The 21,278-nt window shown below is 38.6% G+C and overlaps 1 protein-coding gene across 1 annotated transcript in view; it reads left to right on the top strand.

Moving 5' to 3' along the window:
- The window catches only part of LOC132098986 (staphylococcal nuclease domain-containing protein 1-like), a 180,994-nt gene that overhangs the window by 35,812 nt on the left and 123,904 nt on the right, over positions 1 to 21,278 (top strand). Inside the window, exons 12-15 of the mRNA XM_059505323.1 lie at positions 4,162 to 4,268; positions 9,410 to 9,520; positions 10,469 to 10,541; positions 13,934 to 14,075. Coding sequence (XP_059361306.1) covers positions 4,162 to 4,268; positions 9,410 to 9,520; positions 10,469 to 10,541; positions 13,934 to 14,075 — 433 coding nt within the window. The remainder of the gene's footprint in view (positions 1 to 4,161; positions 4,269 to 9,409; positions 9,521 to 10,468; positions 10,542 to 13,933; positions 14,076 to 21,278) is intronic.

Below are 21,278 nucleotides of genomic sequence, written 5' to 3'. Positions count from 1 at the left end.
ATTATGTCTCGGTGAGTTTGTAATCAATGTCAGAGTTCAGCGGCACAATCAGCCAGAGATGATGAAAGGAAAGGAGGTAAAGAAGCTCCTAGCCCCAGTGAGCCACAGCTCTGGAGCGTGGCGTCCATTTCAAATGGTGTTTTTTTTAAAGGATGGAGAGAATGAGTGGCATTCACTAGCAGTGGCTAATGGAGGAAAACGTGTGGACAAATGCGTTTCCTCCTCGGTATTGAAATGGAAATTCCCACCCAGTGACATAATCCAAAGCTAGATTTGGCTAACTTTCTAAGGAGCGCCTCTGTAGAGGGTCTCTGCCTCAGCGAAAAAGTCGAATGAAAATGTTGCATTAATCCACTTATCAGGAAAGAGCACGTTTGGATAATCCTGCCCGCTCAAAGTGCCTCCTGTTACATGGGTGTGAGCGTTTGTTAACAAGAGGCAGAGTCTGAGTGGAATGTCAGTGTCAAGCGTTTGATGTCTTTGTTTCTGCAGCTATGTTCCAGGCAGGTATGTGCTGCTTTGCTTACTAGTTTGTTCATTTATATGGGAGAGGACGTGCTGAGTTTTCACATGATGCCCTGATGCACATCAGTGCAGCCACGGCAGAGCTGTGCAGACTTCATTCATCTTTTCCCTCTACTTCTGCTTTGCTGTGAATTACAGTGGCGTATGAGACTAGCAGCTCACTTTTAATCCATGAAATATGTATTACAGAGTTTCCTGACTACACCTACCCATCACCGCATTAGACTCCACTCACAGGGATTTAAGCTTGCAGAGAGCAGGTTTGGCTGCACACATGTCAGAGATGCAAACGTATGCTTAACATGTTTGCACACTAGAGCTTTCGGTGTGGACCTGTGTACATTTGTGATCCAAGGTTGGGCCCTCCCCCCCCTTTTTTTTCTACATTATAACAAACAGTTGTATTGCTAATTTAACAGTCACTCAAATAAAACAATCAATAATAATAACAGTCACTCAAACAAAAAAATCAATAATAATAATATATAATTGTTAAAAATAATTTGATAATAATAAAACAAACACAACTGAATAATAATAATAATAATATACAATTGTATTGTTAATGATAATTGTATTGTCAATTTATTAACAATAACTCAAATAAAACAAATTAATAATAATAATAATAATAATAATTGTATTGTTAAAACTAATTTAATAAGAATAATAACATTAACGATTGTATAATAATAATAATAATACCATTGTATAATAATAATGCTAATACTATAAATCATAATAAAAACAATAACGGTAATCAAAAAACAAAAACAAAAAACACTTTTTTTATTATTATTGTTGTTGTTGTTAATACTAACTTATAGTCATTTAATCTGTAATTACTTGACATTAGGGGTATACGATATTGATAAAAACTATCTTGATATTTTTTGAGAATATTTTCAATAACGATAATTATACAGTATTTTGAGGAATGTGTGTTATTGTGCTGATACCTGACCACCATGGATTGCTGGAGTTTTTGATATTCTATAAGTTTAAACTGATTTTTAACTTTTATGGGCATTTTTACCTTTAAGAGAGCCATTTTTTTTTTTCTAAAAGCTTGCATCGTTTGAGTCAAATTGTTACATTTAATTAGTCAATTAAAATAATAAGACATTAGGCTGGTACCAAACAAATTAAACCAGTGTCAACAAAATAAATCTTTCTAGAAATTGCCTCTGAAGTGGAATTTGTATTTACACACTATTCAATTCAGTTCAGAGGGACATGGAGTGCTTTTACCTGCAGTTACAAATGCATAATGTTTCGATATTTTAAACAAAACATTGAATACTGACGTTTGAAATTATAAAAAAATAAGATAAGATACTTTAAATCTGAAATAAATGCCGCCAGTAGGTGAGAACAAGTCACTGTTAACAAGTGAGTCATTGCGAATTACCCGAATCATTTAAACGCTTGATTCATTCAGGAATGAAACATGGTCATTTGCTCATATGCAAAACTGTTCTGTTAAAACCAATAAAACAAATTATGAATATTCACTGTTGACATGGGTTTAAATCATAGCACATTTGTTCCTTTGCATGCTCCAATACACATTGTTATACCTGCTTGTCTCCAGATAATTTGCATTCGGAGAGCAGTACACATTGTATTTCTTGCAAAAACATAAACTGCCATACTGCCTTCTCTTCCTGACTCATTATCTATTTACTCACGGTGGTACTCGTGTTGATGATTCACATACCACTGTTTGAACCCAGATGTACAACGTGAAAAGAGTCCAGTGGGGGAGGGAGTTGAATCCATCTCTGGTTTGGACAAAGCAGTCAAACCAAGTGTGAAAGCATCCTTGCTGTACATGCACCAGCTCAATCTTTCTGCATTTCCCGAGACATTTCTGTGGACCTGTCTATGTTTTGATGGATGCTTCGCTATTAGCAGCATTTCTGTCTTCGTCATTCTCTTCATACTGGTTCTGTCTGGGCTTCTCCGAAACCCTCCACTGTGGTTGTCCTTCGCTCAGATCTTTCTATTCAGACATGACTCTAAAAACATTTTAATCTGTCATCTGCTTTCCAAATAGGCCCCTTCTTTCTCTCCCTCATTCATTTTCTCTTTCTTAAGCATTTTTGCTCTTCTGAATGAGCGGGAATCTTTGGCGCTTTGTTTCTTAAAAAGGGTTTGTTGTCATTCAACCAAGCTCATTACTCCTACCCAATGGTGCAGAGCTCTGCCTTTCTGAGAGAGCACTGGAGAGTAGAAGAAGAGGGGATGAAAATGCAATCATTTTGTGGTTTATTTGTTGATGAAGCACTAAACTCCTGGGGTAAGAAAATGAGTGTCCACAGGATTCCCCCACCTAATGAAACTTCCATTATGTCCAATAGACTGAGTTACATTGTCATTTTGAGGCAAATTAATTGGAGGCATAAATGGATTGAATTCCACAAGTGGAGGCATACAACTTTAGGAATTAGTTCAGTCCTTGGATCTTTCTTTTGCCACGTCACAATTGTCTTTTTTCAACATTTCTCAATTTTGCTAGGCAGTTGCATATGGATCAGAACCGCAATGCATTTGTCTTAAGTGTGAGCACCTCCTTAAACTGTTAAGCTGGTGATTTGACCTGTTCGCTAAAGCATTGCAAAAATACAGTCTTATGTTTGGTGTGCTTGCATTCAAAATCATTTTTGTATTTTATTTTTTTTAATTTGTTGGACCAATCGGTTGGATGTGATCATTTCACGTGCTCCCAGAGGAGCATGGGTGTGCCTTCAGTCAGGTAAAGTCTCCGTCCTTGGCTTGTTATTGGTGCCATCACGATTAATGACTGATCTTTCCCGCTGCGAGTCAAGACAGATGGGAGATCCGGCTTACTATTTCAGATTAGCTTCCAACTCTCTGTTTGCTCTGAACTGATTGAACGAAATTGGCCAGATCACAGCCTCCTATCTCTGAATATCTCCACGTGGCATCTTTCTTTGCTCCGAGCTAACAAGAAGACACCGGATGCAATGCCCCCTATGGGATGATCAAATGACCTCAGAAAGAGTTTGACACAAATGGAGTCGATTTCTTAATTTGGAGCAGTTTGGTGTGAAATAATCAGCTTTAGTTATCCTATTCCCCGTCCCCCTATTTCCCCAGTCCCCGCCTATTTCTCACTTCGTGATAAACAGTTTCCATGTTTGGTTTGGCTTCCTCTGGGGAGATCTATGGTCTAGCCTGACATGATTCACACTGACTCAGGGTGACCTTGGAAAGTAGCCCACAGTCATGCTTGTACACACACACACGCACCCACCAGACCCTTCGCTAGATGCCTTAACACAATTTGTCTAACCTGAAAGGCCTGTAATCCATTTCTTTTTCCTTTACAGCCAGCTTTTCGCTTGATTTGCAATCCTGTACAAAGATATCCAAATTCAGAGTTTGATATGTTGCTCTTTCTTGGCGTAATTCTGTCATGTTTAATGTGACATCATAAAACAGGGTTACAGTGCAGTGTCCTCACGTGTGGCTTCAGTGGTCAATTTATCTCCATAGCTGAGCCCCTGACAGGCTTATAGTGTGTCTGTGTACGTAGGCCTTATTTCTTGGCATTACATCGACTCTGGTGTCATGCTGGTGATTTAACCATTTTGTTTTGTGTTTTTGCAGGTTAATGTCACAGTCGATTACATCAGAGCTGCCACCAGTGCCATGGAAATGGGTGGTGTCCCGGCTTTCCCAGAGCGCACCTGTGCAACAGTGACCATTGGGGGAATGTAAGTAAACTAGCCAAGCTATTAGATGGTAGTGTAACTCATGTGATAAATTTTGAGACATATGATGATAATCGTGTGAGACCAAACAGACCAAAATTTCGGACTCCGGTCATCGCTATAACACCTCATCTGGATCGAGTCATTGAATTGATCTTACAAACTAAATCGATCAAATCAGTTAATTTAATCTTTCAATAGAAAATGTAATAATGACTTTAATATAAGTCTATTTTTACACAGTAGCTATTGTTCTTCAAATGTGAGTTTTCTTAGTTGACAACCAAGAGCAAAATGCACATTACTAATGGGGTGCATGACAAATATCGGCCGATAATTAATGCTCATCTCTTCAGTAAAGCCGGTTGTTTAATCAGTAAATTCCATCAAGTGCTTGATTTCACAGAGCAGCTGTTACTACACAGAGCCATTGTTAACTGAGAAGCTGTGCGAATCCACGTTCATTTTCAGTTCATTAATTATCGGCCGATATTTATTGTGCACCCGTAATTACTAAGAAAAGAAAGAAAACATAAATGAAAGCTGAATGTTTCTTGAACATTTCTAACAATCTGCTTAGCCTTAGAATTAGGGCTGGTGAATGCTTTATTACCCTTTGTCTCCTCTATGAATTTAAATGATTCTTGTTCGCTCTCCTGATGTGGATGTTTGATCTAGCACACTGTCCCTTGTTAGGGTAAGTGAGGACAGGCACATGAGTCTGGGTGGTATTGCGCCTCAGGTTGTGATTACCCAACCATGGCCCAGTGCTTGGCATTAGAGCATTGTGGGTAACAGGTGGTTACATCGCCTGAGGGCTCAGCTGCTTTGCCGCATCTTGATTCTTCACTGATTCGGAATCAGCCCTTTCCAGGTTTTGCCATAGTGCCATAAATATTTTAAAAGGCTGAACTGATAATAGATCTGTAAAAATTCACGGCAGCACAGACAGTCTTTCAGCCTGATGCAATAGGTTACTTTTCAGTAAACATTTGATTTTTGAAAGCATGGTGAAGTAGGTATAGTATATTTATCAGTGTTTGCAATTTTTATTTTTATTTTTTTATTTTTTTTTATTTTTTGGTTTGATTACTTAGCCTAAACAGTTCCTTTTCATATTGTATTTTTTGACTCTGAACTGTGGTATTTTTGTTTTTAAAGAGAGGATCCCATTGAGTACTAGCTGAAACTGTTTATCACTCTTCCTATGAAACCAGTAAAAGCACCAAAAAAAGTGTTGTTTGTGTTTATTCATGTTTTTGCTCTCTTAGTTTTATTTTCCCAAACTTGACACAGAATGGCTCTTGCTCATGTTTGCTGTGCTCTGCAATAGGGGAATACGAGCAATATCTGACTGTGTTGAAAAATGGCAATGAGAAATGCTTTTGCCACTTTGCTTGCAGGGCACTAGTCTTGCTTGTTGTGATCAATTATGTTTCAGCTCTGCAAATTAGGCATTATCTCTGTAAATTCTATCCTTCAAACAGTGTGCAAATTGAAGCCTGTATAATTACAGTCTATCCCAAAATAGTTGCCGTATAAATTGACTAGGGGGAAAAAAACATTTAGGGGTGTTGATCGATTTGAAATGTTCACTGATTTATGTAATCAGTCAGACCTAACACTGAATATTTGTAAGCATATTTTTTCACATTGAATCTCCAAATTTAATGGGGAAACCGCTAGGGATGTGCACGGATAGTCGAACATTCGAATATTCGTTCTGCTCTAATTATTCGATAAATAAAAATGATATTCGAATTTCGCAAAAAAAATAAAAAAGTTCACAATAAAACCTAATTTGGTCACTTTCTGTGATTCTCCACGGCATATTTAAAGGTGTATGCAAGCAAAAAATAATTAATGAATGATTAAGGGGCCATTCACATATCGCGCCTAATAAGGCGTGGAAAAGGCTATGCGCGCCGCTTTCTCCTTCTTTCCAAAGCGCTCGGGCAGAAGCGCTCCTGAGGCGACGCGTTCTCTCCATGAAGACGCGGAGATTTCAGCAAAGGATAAATGGATTTGCAGCACAAAAAAAATCGCTTTCAGTAGCTCTGCTACTAAATTTATTTCTAAATGGAAATCCATATACAGCTATGATCAGCTGTTCCTTTATCTTGACTGAGCTTTCAACATTGTTACAGGAAAGGATGAAGCTGAATGTTTAGTTCTTGTCACATAACCTGCGTTGTGCTGGTGGCATTCTGAAAAGTTGAGATGTTTTTAACTCGATGCAGTGCGTACGCGCCTGGAAAAAACGGGACCGCGTCGCACCACGTGCGCATCGCGTCCGCGTCGCTTCCTTTATGAGGGCGCATACCGCGCGCCTACATTGGAAATAACGAACTTGAGCATGCAAAAGACGCGATATGTGAACGCCGCCTAAAAGAACTGCGGTCTTCTACAGTACTTCAAATATGCCGTGGAGAATTACAGAAAGTGATCCAAGAACATTGTTGCAGCATCTCTCAAGCAACGAATAAACACCGCTAACTTGGAGAATGCAGTGAAAACTCCTCTTCTCGCGTCTGCCCTAGACCCTCGGCACAAACATCTCAGGTTTCTCGATGAAAACATGAGAGAAGTAAGAAAAAAAAAACTTTTTTGAACTTTATCAGAACATTTTCCTTGATGCGAGTGGTGCGGATGCAGTCGCAACGATGAAGAAGATGCAATGCCCACTCGTCGGAAAAGGCTGAGCCAGTTCTCCAGCGATGATTACAGAGAGTCCAGCCGAGACGAGTGGGAAGAGTTCTTGCTGGAGCCATGTATTCCACCAGATGAGGATCCCATTCAGTGGTGAAACGAAAACACGAAGCGCTTCACAAAACGTATTCGCTTAGCACACCGTTATTTGTGAGTCCCGCCAACCTCTGTGCCGTCAGAGCGCGTTTTCTCCGCGGCCGGCCTTATTGTTAACAGACTAAGGAGCCGACTTTCCCCCAATCATGTTTACATGCCTGTATTTCTTAACAAGAACATTTGAAACAATAGAAAAAAAGCAAAAAAGATTTGCTGACAGTTTAAAAGTTAAGTGTAAGCTACATTCTGTACAATAGCCTAATTGCGGCAGGCTGCTTTACGTTTTTTCTTTGTTCACTTTTTTTTTTTTTTTTTGCTTTTAATCTGTACTTTTGTTTGTTTGCACACATTGTTAAAGGTTTTCAGCTACAAAACACGAAGTGTAATGTTCAAGCTTATTGTAAGCTTGTTCAAAATGACAAAAACAAATGTTGCTGAAAAATAACGTCTGATATTCGAATATTCGTTTTTTGTGAGCTCAAATATTCGAATGTGATATTTGTGGAAAACGCCCATCCCTAGAAACCGCAAAGACAGTATTATAAATAGTTGTTTGTTTCATTTTTTGTTTTTGCTAACAAATCAGTGAAGGCCGGTATCATATACAAACTGATGGCTATATTTAGGGAATTTTTTTGTGGGTTCTGTGTTAGAGTTAATTATTTAATGCATTAAACAGCGAATAATAATTGCAGACATAAACACTATTTTTCTCAGCCCCATGTATGTATATGTGTGTGTTAAAAGAAAACATTTGCGTGTTTCATATACATAAATCTGATTGTGTGTAAAGTGTTGCAAGTAGGGCTGTAGCTATCGAATATTTTAGTAATCGAGTATTCTACCAAAAATTCCATTGATTAATCGAGTAATCGGATAAAATGTGTTTTTGCTGAATTATATTGACGCGATATTGATGTGCGCATGCGGAGTAAACCCAGGTACGAAAATCTGACGGGTAGGATAAAATGTCAGGACACTGGACTTTTATTTTGACGGGATGACGTACCTTTACAGTTCTGTGTATGTGATGTGACGCTAGTTTTACTTAAATCAAATGGTCAAATGCTCATGAAGTGACTGTCAGAGCAGTTCTGACGTGAGCGTGGCGTTTCTGCTGCGTGTCAGTTGCGTGGCGGCTGCTTCGAGTTTTCTGTGTTTTTACACACCAGAAATCGTGCCTGACGCGGCGCTGGCTCGCTGCTGCTGCTGTAGGTGACATAGAGGGAGGCCGCCGACAGACCAGGCTCTTGTCTTCATGACAACAATTTCAACTTTTTTTTACACACCTACACCTTCATGTTAAGCATAAATATAAAGCCTACTGATAAAGGACACCGTCAACAGTATTGACGGCAAAATAGACTATTTGACAGATGCAGTATTTGAAAATCGATAATTTATTTTTTAAATTACATTTATATCTGAATTTGTCAAAATCAAAATTTCATTAATATATATTTGTGTACAAAATCACATATAAACATATTTTCCTATTCTATTTTGCCTGGAAACGCTTCCAACACGCTTGCGTGTCGCGTGAAATATAGGCGTCAGTTCTATTTCTAGCATACACGCATTTTCCGCGTGGCTCGAGCCGCGCCTGAGACACACATCTCACGCAGGCAGTCTGCAAGCTCTAACCTGTTAACATGGGAGCCGAATTAAAAACGGACACGCCACGCAGCTGAGACGCTTATACGCCAAGCATCCAGTGTGTCGTAGCGCTGATAAAGGAATTCGCGCTTCAGCTCCATTCATTAACAGAGACACGCAGAACATGCAGGATTCATATTTAAATAGACTGTTCCGGCTTAATATTTACAGATATTAGTCCATATTGTGATTTGATGTGAGTGCAATGACCTATTTTTAATTAATTCATTCAAAATTTGGCAAATTCCGTGCCATTCCTCGTTAAACTGTAAATTCCTTTATATGACTGGATTCCGCGATTCCCTCCGCGTTTTCTGCATCGCGGAAATCATAGGGTCCTAGTTGTGGTATGCAAGCTCTATCTTGCAATGGACACATGCCACAACGTTCTCTTTACGTTTGCCCGCACCCTCAAATCAAAATACTGCTGACTCCTTGCAGTATGCGATTAGCGCTTCTGTCTCCTTCCGCTTTGTGGGTGACGTAAACGCGTTGTCACATAAAAAAAAAAATCATTGCGAAAGAACCTGACGTGAAATTTAAAATAAATTAAAAGAGGCTTCGAGGCAGAGGAATTTGCCTCGATCATTTTTTGTAATCGAGTTACTCAAGGAATTGTTTCATCCCTAGTTGCAAGGCACCTTTGAACAATCATCTGATTCTCTGTTTTAATCTCTTTGTAGAAACATTGCTGAGGCTCTGGTCAGTAAAGGTCTCGCCACAGTGATCAGATACCGTCAGGATGATGATCAAAGATCTTCCCATTACGACGAGCTCTTGGCGGCAGAGGCAAGGTGAGTCAAAACACTAAAATAAAACCGCCGGCTAGCAAATGTGGACCGTATTCCCACACATTGAAGAGGAGAAGCCGTCTGTGAAATGGAGCCATTTTGTTCTGTGCAGTAAGTCATGGCTTGTCTGGTTAGCTCTCATTTCATGGGGTCAATATCAGTCCCAGAGCTTATACCTCAACCGCCAACACTAAAGCATTGCTCTTTTATTCTTTGTCCATGAATATTATTATATAGATTTGCGATGTAGAAGTTTCAAGGGTGGTTTATTGCACAGAAAGAGATTTGGATCTTGTGGACGGCGATAGATGGTGTGACTCTCGAGAGTAAGAGACTCGCTGCTTCTTATCTGCAGCTCTTTCTTTTTCATTTCTATTCTTCACTTTTGGTGCTGCTCTCGAAAACGTACATGCATTCACACACATCTCTATTTCTCTATTTTCTTATCCTTCGCTCTCGAGCCAGTGGAGATGGTGGGGGTGCGTTTTGCAGGCCTCAAATTTATTTTTAGCAGAGATTGCTGGTCGTTACCCTACATCCTCTGAGAAATCAACCTCAGAACAAGCTCTCTCTTCCTTCCTCTATTTTTCACTTAATGTGATTGGACACCAGGGAGGCTACAGCCACAAATACATCTGCCTTAAAGAGGCCAAAGACACATCCCTCACTCCTCATGTATCTACTGTAATCTGCAGGCGTCACCACTCAGAAACCACTATTGCTCTGATCGAGCACTCAGATGCACACAAAAGACACTGTATACAGTCCCATGTGCAATGCACAAGAACTACTGGCCTATAAATGTGATTTATTGTCTCTTTTGTGGCATAAGGCATGGATGAATGGGTGGGTTTGTTTAAGGGTTGGTTTCTCAGGCTGGGGCAGAAATGGTTTTATGTTCTGGGAGACTTTTAAAAATTCGATTCTAACACAATGCTTGAATCACTGCAGGGCGATAAAGAATGGCAAAGGACTTCACAGCAAGAAAGAAGTGCCCATTCACAGGGTGGCAGACATTTCGGGGGTAAGTTTGTGTAGATAGGGGTGCAACGATAAATCAATTCTGCGATTTTCTGAATCCATCACGATTCTCTCTGGAATCGATTCTGAGCTTAGTTTTTAACAGCAGATGGAGATCTAGGATAGTTTTTTAACTGAACACTTAAATGCTCACTAAGAAGAGCGTTAGTGTGTTTGGAGGAGAAATGTAAGTGATTAAATGTACTTGGTCTCAGCTTTTATGCTTTTATGATGCCAGATTAATGTAAAAACAGCCCACTGTGAACACTCTTGTAATTTGCTTCAACCTTTTCGAACTTTATGAACGATTATTTTAGATTCAAGTGGTATATGTGTAAGGAACTGGAAGCAAGCAAAGTATGGCCGTTTCTAAAGCACGCAGTGCCTTTTGCTGTTTAAAAAAACTAAGCTCAGAATTGCTTCCAGAGAGATATTTTGACTAATTTTATTGTCTTTAGCTGAAATATTTTGCTACTTTTGTTTTCAGCTGCTGCTAAGAATGCAGCATTTTTTCTTTCATTTACATTTTCTTCTGTGTTTAAATTCATTTGACAGACTTCATAAACAAGATCAGTGAGAAAATACACAAATAATTAGTATGGGCCTGAGCATGACCCATGACATCATGTTCTGAATGTCTTTACCATTGTCTTCAATATCCCAGAATCCTCTCTAAAATCTTTGATGTTAAAGCTTTGTCCTATGACAGCTGATTTATTGCTGCATTATGGCCCTGCCCATTTAATTAATGAATGCCCCTCTAAAAATAGCCTTTCCACCCTTAAAGTCATCATGGTCAAAGCTCCTAAGTTGTTTTTTGGCGAATCCTGTTTGGGTACCTTACCAAATGATTACATTTTCCTTTGCTTATAAATGTCATTTGCTGGGTGACAGCCTTGATACATGGTGTATGAAGCAATTGACGTTTAACAGCCGCTGACTTCCTGTTCACCTCTCCTCGATTCTCTCCTTCCTCTCTTATCTCTGCTTTTATGAATGAGCTCATCAGGTTTTTAATGAAGTGTATGGCAGCTGTCTGCAAACTTTTCCAGCATGTTATTTATACCCGAGTAAGTGTAGGAGGCATTTAGAAAGAGAAAAGTGTCACTCTCAAACGGTAACATTCTCATTTCTCATCCAGAAACAAGATTCCCTCATTTTATATGACTGACAGTCTGAGTAATGTCGTTTGGATTGGGACTATGTTGTTGGTCTGAAAGGACCATTTATCTTTGAATGTGTTTGTTGTCTTTTCTCTTCTTTCCTTCTTTCTCTCTTGGTTTCTTTTTTTTGTTTGGGTCATGGCTGTATTTCCAGCTGCAGTAGGTGGCCCTGAGTCACAGGAAGCATATTTAAAGTGAAATCTGAAGTGTCCCTGTTACATACCAAACCTCACCTGTCAAACTAAGAGAGATGGCCAATCTCACTTCAAAAAGTACACCCTTGGTCAGGACACTAGAAATAGAGCTGCCATACACCCATAATGGCTCAAAGTGTCACAAACTGTTATCTTCCACTTGGCCTGTTGTTTTTCTAGTCCACATCTGAATTACAAATCAAAGTATCTAAACTAATGTAAAGAAACCGGCTGAGGTAGTCATTGAAGGCACATTTTAAAAACAAAAATAAGGGTGCTATTTTAGTTCAATAGTGCAATTATTTTATTATTTTTATTTATTATTTTTATTTTATTATTATTTATTGTGTAACTAAATATTGTGTAACTATACATATTCAAATTATGTAAAAAATGTTCTTAAAAAAATGACACAAACACATACTGCAATATTTAATGTGGCTCTAAGGTGGCATTTCATTTGTACAAAACCAAATATCACCTAACTAACTAGCTATATGTATATATGTAAATATATGTATAATCATAGGCGTAATTTGCGGGTGGGACTTTGCCAGGGTCCATATTGTCCCTACCACTTTTTTAAAGTAATTAAAAATATCTTGCAAAAAGGTATGTATTAAATGGAAAACAAGATCAACAAAGCATTGTTCATTGTCTAATTAGGGTGATATATATATATATATATATACACTTGCATAACTCCTGCAGTGCAATAACGACGTGATTTGCAGCTCTCACACTTCTTGTAATGTCATTATAGCATTTTAAAAATGGAGCGCTTCCTTGTACTAAGTAGGCCTGCTCTCTACTCAAAATTTTTCTAGTCAACTAGTCGCACGTTATATTAAATTGGTCAATATAATAATATATCAACCATACTTTAATATATAGGCAGATGTATTAGGTTAGAGCCTGTTCCACGCCCAAGCTCGCACATAAAACAATTCTGAACGTTACTTATTAATAAACTAGTGCTTTTTGAGTCCGTGTCGGGTGCAAAGATGAGGTTGCCGACACTGACTCGTCATCTCCACATGGATGTGCATTTAATTGAAATGTACCTTTTCATACAGACTACAAAATTAAAGAATATTACAAAATCGAGTGGGCGGGTTTTCGCAGCTCTTCTAATGTTGAGCCTGGTTTATACTCGCCGTGTCAGCAGGAACGCGAAGGTGTGCGCTGCACAAATAACGCAAATATTGATGGTTTTCATGCTAAAGTAAAACACCGCTTCTTAAACCAGAGAAAGTGAACATGTTGGTATTCTTGTGAGGGGAAAAACATGCAAGTACTGCCACCGGCAGCAAGTTTAATTTTACTTTTCTTTTTGTTTTGTTTTCATTTTGAAAATCTTATCTTTGCTGTTTATCTCATGTTATGGAGGCTTTCTTTCATTTATTTGTATTTTGTATTTGATTCCTCAGTGTTTGCTAAACATTCTGTAATTTATAAGTCATTATATAGCCTAATCAGCATGTAGTGTAGGCCTATGCCTCATCTTATTCTTGTTAATAAAGGTTTTGTAGGTTAGTTTGTCACTGAATCTGACTGTTTTGTTGTTGTGCATTTTAATTAAAAATAACAATGAATCTTTTTTTTTTGGTCTTAAAATGTGAAAGGTGTATAGATGTAAGCAAAACAGACTTATCTTTTATTGTAAAACCTGACAAAATCCCGAAATCAAAAGTGAAAGCATCCAAAGCCAGGCTTATAACATAGCAAAAGAGAAACTCCGCACAAAATTGAAATCACAAATAATACTACTGATGAAAAAGAATGGGTTGAATTTTAACCACTTTCGTTTCCATATAACTATAAACTATGATAAAAGTTCATCAGCATGCATTAGTACAAATATAAAAGTATCTATAACAAATAACTGTTTTAATGCAAAACAAATAATGTGCATATAACAAGTAAAAATTACAATAAAATACATATAAAATTAAATGTTTAACAAATAACTGTTAACTTTTGTTTTTGTATCTTTTAAACACCTCTTTTTTTTCTTCCTTCCTCTGTTTTTTGCATAGGAGACACAGAAGGCGAAACAGTTCTTGCCATTCCTGCAGAGGGCAGGCCGCTCTGAGGCTGTGGTGGAGTACGTGTTCAGTGGCTCTAGACTCAAGCTCTACATGCCCAAAGAAACGTGTCTCATCACCTTCCTGCTCGCTGGTAAGTGTTAGTCTGCCTGGGCCTGTCAACTACACCACCATCTGTGACCACATAATGACCACAGTGTGGCACCTGACCGCTGTTGCATCACCAGTCTAACACTCCATTTTGTTCAGTTCTCGAATATTTAAGGAAGAATAAGAAAGCATTCATTTCTGCCATAATTTTCTCATATCCATTAGCGTTTTTTTTTTTTTTTTTTGATACAACATACAAGTTAAAGTTCCAAAAAAGCACCATGAAAGTGCTTCATATGACTCACTTTATTACTTTTAACACCATTAAAAGACTGAAAAGCTATTCAAAAGTTAAATCTTGCCTTGAAATGTTGCTTGCCGTCAAATATCACCATTCACTTTCACTGTGGGGGAAAAGGAGGGGAAAAATGACTTCTAAAATAGCTATAATTAACTCGTTTTGTGTTCCATGGAGGAAAAAGTTATACAGGTATTAAAAGACATGATGGTGAATAAATGATGACAGAATTTTCATTTTTGTGAGAACTATTACTTTAATAATTCATCCACGCTTCATGCACTATATGAAAGTGTGTCTTCACATTTCCTTGCCTGAAGCTTGACAGTGAGATGCTTTTTGTGGAAGGGGTTTCTTTCTCCTCAAGATGCTCTGCTAGTGGAGTTTTAAGACTGAATAGCTTCTGTCCTTCCCCTCTGACCTGCAGAGGCTGGTGTTTTCTGGGAGGTCTGCAAAGCTGATCTTTGTGCGGGCGTTTTGTCTAAGCCTCTGACCTCCCCAAGGCAAGATGGGGATCTGAAGGACTCAATCTGATGGAAGGCTAAGTGTCACATTTGCTGGCTGTGAGGTCTTACTACTCAGCATCTGTTCTTCCCCTTGAGTGTCCTGTGGACATGTTTTACCAATCTTCTATTGTCCAATTTTGGTGAGCCTTTGTGAATTGTAGCCTCCGTTTCCTGTTCCTAGCTTACAGCAGCGACATCCGGTGTGGTCTTCTGCTGCTGTAGCCCATCTGCTTCAGGGTTCGACGTGTTGTGCGATCAGAGATGGTATTCTGCATACCTTGGTTGTAACAAGTGATTATTTGAGTTACTGTTGCCTTTCTATCATCTTTAACCAGTCTGCCAATTCTCCTCTGACATCAACAAGGCGTTTTCGTCCACACAACTGCCGCTCACTGGATATTTTCTTTTTTCTGACCATTCTCTGTAAACACTAGAGATGGTTGTGTGTGAAAATCCCAGTAGATCAGCAGTTTTTGAATACTCAGACCAGCCCGTCTGGTACCAACAACCATTCCACGTTCAAAGTCACTTAAATCCCCTTTCTTCCCCATTCTGATGCTCGGTTTGAACTTTAAGTCGTCTTCACCACATCTAGATGCCTGAATGCATTGAATTGCTGCCATGTGATTGGCTGATTAGCAATTTGTGATACCAAGCAATTGAACAGGTGTACCTAATAAATTACAATTGTGACATACAATGTAATAACATTTTGATCTGAACAAAAAATTACATCTGCTTAATATCAATGAAAAATGAAGTGTTTACAGAATTCCTAAAAAGAAAAACAAAGCAATTTTAAAACAATAAAATATATATTTTTAAAAGTTTCCACTTGGATTTCACAGGTTTTTAATTTGTATTTATGTTCCGTGTGGAATCACCGAAACTGCAACGCGAGCACCGTCCCAACTGCACAAAATGCCCCCAAAATGATGAGAGCAAGATGCAGCCACGTAGCGACCCTACTGCCTGCTGTGCCCTGTGCGAGCCTCTTCACAAGGGATGCGGCAAGCAGCGGAACCAAGATGGCACCCGTGTACCATAAAAGCTAAAATAACGGAACATTTCAGCTTTGTACACCGAAACCAGAACGATTCTTTCATCCTCCATTACTAGCAGCAAACTATATTAACGCTAACGTTAGTGGGGTGCCCTAATACTAGTATTTCCTGTCACACAGGATTTGTTCAGCGATGAAGACTGCCATCTAGCCATCAGTCGGGATATAAACTCAAAACGAAATATCAATATATTTTTTATTTATATCGATATTCCGTTTTTGAGAATCAATATAGTATCGCCAAACAAAATATCACCATACTCAAATTGTATCTATATTTTCTTACCCACCTAGTGCCAGAAAGAAATAACTTAACTTATTGTGACCAATCAAATCTATTCTGGATAGGGTTGAGGTAGGGCTGGACAATATATCAAACGATATGATCATTATAGTACAGTCAGTTCCGTGATTAGCGGTAAATCCCCATCATCTGTTTTCCAATAGAATGGCAGTTTAATACACAAAGCCGTATTTCACTGACAAGCTACACTAAATCGAGTTCATTGTCGAAGGCGATTCATCTTCAATAATGAACAATAGTAAACTACGAGTCTGTGTATTAATGCTCCATTTGAAAGCAGGTGATGGGGATTGACCACTAATCACAGAACCGGCTTTACTGACGAGATGCGCATGGTCATATCGTTTGATATATTGTCCAGCCCTAAGTGGAGGGGGACTTTTTGGCCATTTTTTATTATTATAATTATTTTTTTTTTGTACAACATGGGAATTGTATATGGCATGCACAAACATTCAAGTTTCATTAGACCACATAAAGAAATTATCTTTTTCTTGTGGTTGTTCAGTTTCCTCCTGATGGACATCAGTGCCCTTCCAACCCCGACCTCAACCACTCTCCATATCACTCAACAAGCTGCTGGCCAATTTGAGTTTTTTCTGAGGAGTTTATTTCTGTCCTCTCACCATCCGGTCTAATTATTCACCCTGAATACAGAGAAGAGAGACACCCATCTATTTCTGCATCCCTCCATCCTTCCATTTATTTGTCTCTTCTTTCCCCAACAGAGAACAAACACCCTCCACCCCCCACCGTGCTTAATTGTGCATATCGCCATTGGAGATATTTCAATTAATTTGGTCATTTGTTCCTGAGTGTGTCTTGTTTTCCTTCCTCCATTGGTTCCTTTTGTAATTAATTTGTTTTCGGTTTCTTCCTATGTGAGAGATTTCGGACAGAAAACCGCTCTACATTTAATCGCTCTACTTTTTCTTATTTTCTGAAATTATTCTTCCTTTTTCAGATGAGTTTCTTCCTGTTTGCCTCATCTTTTTTCTCGTTTATGTGTGATTTGATCATGTAGGCTGGGATGTTTCGTGAAGCAGTTTGTTTGAGGGTTTATGAGTCAGATTCAGCTAATAGTTTTCGGTTTGTTGAAAATGATCCCCATTTTTCACAGTCGCAGGCACTTTGGGATCTGGTCTCCTGGCACAGCTCTTTCTGATGTTTCTAGTCTTGTTTGAGTGTTTATGGAAACCATTTTTCTTTCAGAAAAAGGAAAAGACTGACAGCACCAGGGGCTGTGAAATGTGCTACAGCACATATGAAAGCTTCAGCAGTTCAAGAGTTTATTGACTTTACGACATACAGGCATTGCGCCATAAACTCACCAGTGTAGATTGTTTGATTACCTGCAGGCCTTCCTCTGCACTCTGATTTCATGATTTTTATGGTTGCATGTTGATGTCTCATATCTGTATGGATCCAAGGGGTCGAGATTTGGCTAGCGAACTGCTAGTAGATGCCGTAACTGAGCTTTCATCTTTGCACTTTTGACGTTGTGGACCTTTAGAAATGAAAATCTCTTCAAGCTCTTTTCTTTTACTCATTAGTTTTTTTATTTATTTGCCTGCTAACTATATTCAGCTGAAAATGCATCAAAATAGAAATTATGTCAATTTCTCACCACAGTGTCCACAGCATCTGAAATAATACAGTGTGTTCAATAGTATTCTTTGGTGAAAATTGCATTTTATTTGGAATATGTAACCTAGTAAAATTTGCATTCATTTTACAAACATTTTTAGTAGGGGCAACATGTTTGGGCAGAAGGGTCTTTGGGGGTCAAACGTGCTCCGGCCTAGTGTGAGGACACCTTAATTATTTTCTTAATATGTTTGTGTGTGTATGTGTGTGTGTGTGTGTCCATACAGACAGCCAGTTTCTCCACATGATTGTTGCATGAATGAGCTCACTACTAAATTAGACCACAGAAGACAGCTATCCAATCAACAGGACCCTCTGCCTTCAGTGGTTGAAAGGTCAGGCAATGCCAAAGCCCCGACGAAAAAGGAGGAGAGAGAGACAAGGCATGCTTCCTGTCACTCAACCCTCCATTACAGCACACAGTTCCCTATTAGTGTTGCTATGGTGAAGGCCTCTCCACCCACAGGCGCGCCAGCAAAGGTTACCGCATTAAAAGGGCAGAAATGCTTCATTGCTCGCTTTCTTATTTTCCTGTTTAAATGCATCTTTTCCTACAGGACAAGCAATATCATTGTGGCTCACTGTGTCGTGGCGCTTCAACAGATGTCGAAGCAGGCCTAATATGTTGCTACAGTTTAATGTGCAAAACATAAGCAGGGAATGAATCTGTAAATGTAAATATATGAATATTAGACATTTCTTAATTTAACCATTAAAAAAATAGAAGACATCCAATTCTTTTCTGACAAAATATATTTCCAATAAGAGTTCTTGTACTCTATGCGAACCTTCTGTAACTTAAAAATCTCTCTCTCTCTCTCTCTCTCTCTCTCTCTCTCTCTCTCTCTCTCTCTCTCTCTCTCTCTCTCTCGCTCACTCTCTCGCTCACTCTCACTCTCTCAAATTATGGCCAGTTTGGTCCAATAAACCTTTAACATTATAAGTGGACTTCTGGGGGAAGTATTGTTTGAATATTTTCAAACTGAACTGCACTCAGAAAATAGCTTGTTGGTCTAACTTAATAAAAATTTGACGCCTATTTCCACACAGTTGAACTAAAGTTACTGCATTTAACTTAAATTAGGTTATTATACTGATGAGTCAAATTCATGCTAATTTAATGAGATCACACAAGTAACATTTGACATATTCTGTGAATGTTCCCTGAATACAATTCACTCTTGTTGTCCAACCTGTGCGGTTGCTGTTCAGACTGGTGCCTTCGTGCAGAGTTGTGAGTTTTCAGCATTCTTATGAAAATGAAAACCTGTTTAAAGTTATTTTGATAATTTAAGAGTTTATAGAATATAAAACATTTTATTTGCTCTTGTAAGAACTAATAACCAACATAACACTTCTTCACATGGTAAGTGAAACTTTTGTAGCATGTAAGTAATGATTAAGTGAAAATATTTTCATCACTGGCATTAGCACGGTTACAGCTCATAACCTAACCACCTCACTTCATCATAACGATGACTTCAAAAATCTACATGACAAACTCTTTTAAATCTGAAATATAACTCACACAATGAACTTTAATAGATCTTTCCCTTTTTTAAAACACATTAAACAACACTTAATTTCAACATTTACTCTCCTATGCAAAGCATCCCTGGGAACTAGAACTCCACTGCCCACTTTCAGTCAATGCAATGTAAATTATTCAAATGGTTTTAGTAAACTTAACATTATACAAATTTAATATAAATTTACAAATTTATATATATTGCAGAGAAATCCATAACATCTACTGAACTACTGTGCAATGTGACACTGCTGTTTTCCAGGTGTGCTTTCCTCCTCTCCTTGCCCTCCTGAGTAGCGATCAGAAGGAAAGTTCACTTGTTTGATTTTTAGAACAGAGTGCCCCTACCAATAGTGTCCTTCCTTCCTGCCTTACTATAAAGAGCAAGAGAAAGTGTGAAAGAGGAAAGACCGTCATCTTCACCTGGAAAGAAATAGGGAGGAGTGGTTTGAAGCAGACATCAAAGTGGTGTGTTTCATCAGAGGTGTATGTGAGACAGGGCATTGGCAGGGGGGGATCTTCCCTCTTAAGGTCGTCTCTGGGCCTGATGTAACTTTGATGAGCTGCTCAAAGCTCGGGTGCTCTAGAGCAGGCCAGCTCACGGTTGTGTGCTTGTACTTGCAAGTTGGATACATGGTGGGAGTTTTGTGCTTTGATGATTTTGAGAAATTGGTCTCAAGTCAAACCCCATATGTGCTCAGACACACTGAGCTATGGTGCTCTTTCAGTGTATTCAAGTTCTAGTCCAACATGCAAATTTCCATTACTCTTTTTCTCATTGAATGCAATATGCAGGTGTTCATTTTGCAGCTTATTACATTATTTATTTGCATTAATATTTGTTACCTTTCCAAAGGGTGGGGACCGTAAGATCTATTTGTGAAATTTCAGCAATGTCAAATTAAATAGATCAAATAAACACAATATTGTTATTTATTTTTTTAATAAACGCTGTTTTAGTTTTTACTTTGTTCATCAAAGAATAATAAAAAATAAAAAAATAAAATAAGAGGTTTCCACAAATATTGAGCTGCACTGCTGTTTTCAGAATATCTATTGTTGCTTTAACCCCAATTCAACATATTAGAATGATTTCTCATGAATCACGTGAGACTGAAGAGTGGAGTAATGGCTGCTAACAATTCAGCATTAATAAATGACATTTTAAAATTAAAATAGAAAACAGTTATTTTAAGAAACCGAACAGTACGGAACAGTTTTTATTGTATTTTGATCAAATAAATGTAACCCTGGTGAGTTCTTTCAGAAACAGCAAAAAATTTAAAATGGTAGTGTTTTTTTTAAAATGATGTGTGTGTTCCACCTCGACTCAATCCTGCTTTAAGATTTTCATGATCAAATGAGAGACTGCACAATCCTTCCCCTCTATCCCTCTCATGTGGGTGTGCATAGTGATAAATTGGTTTCCGAACTCTAAACTGTGCTTGGTTATATAAGTCCAGACATTTCCATTTGAAAAGACAGGATCTCTCTCTCTCTCTCTCTCTCTCTCTCTCTCTCTCTCTCTCTCTCTCTCTCTCTCTCTCTCTCTCTCTCTCTCTCTCTCTCTCTCTCTCTCTCTCTCTCACTCTCTCACACACACACACACACACACACACACACACACACACACACACACACGCGCAAACAATTTTCACTCAAAGCTCAAGTGCTGTCACATTGTTTTGGCAGTGATGATGGTGAATGCTAGGGGTGTAACGGTACGTGTATTCGTACCGGACCGTTTCGGTACAGGGCTTTCGGTACGGTGCACGTGTGTACCGAATGACCGAATGCAATATTTTGTTTGCGGAACATATACATTTTCGTGTTTCCAAACGAACATATTAAGTGGCGGAAGTCTTTGCGTTCAGCGCAAATCCCGCCCTGCAGCTGATTC

The sequence above is a fragment of the Carassius carassius genome, chromosome 22 (assembly GCF_963082965.1).
Source record: "Carassius carassius chromosome 22, fCarCar2.1, whole genome shotgun sequence".
Classification (NCBI taxonomy): Eukaryota; Metazoa; Chordata; class Actinopteri; order Cypriniformes; family Cyprinidae; genus Carassius; species Carassius carassius.
This window is presented reverse-complemented; position numbering and strand designations above follow the sequence as displayed.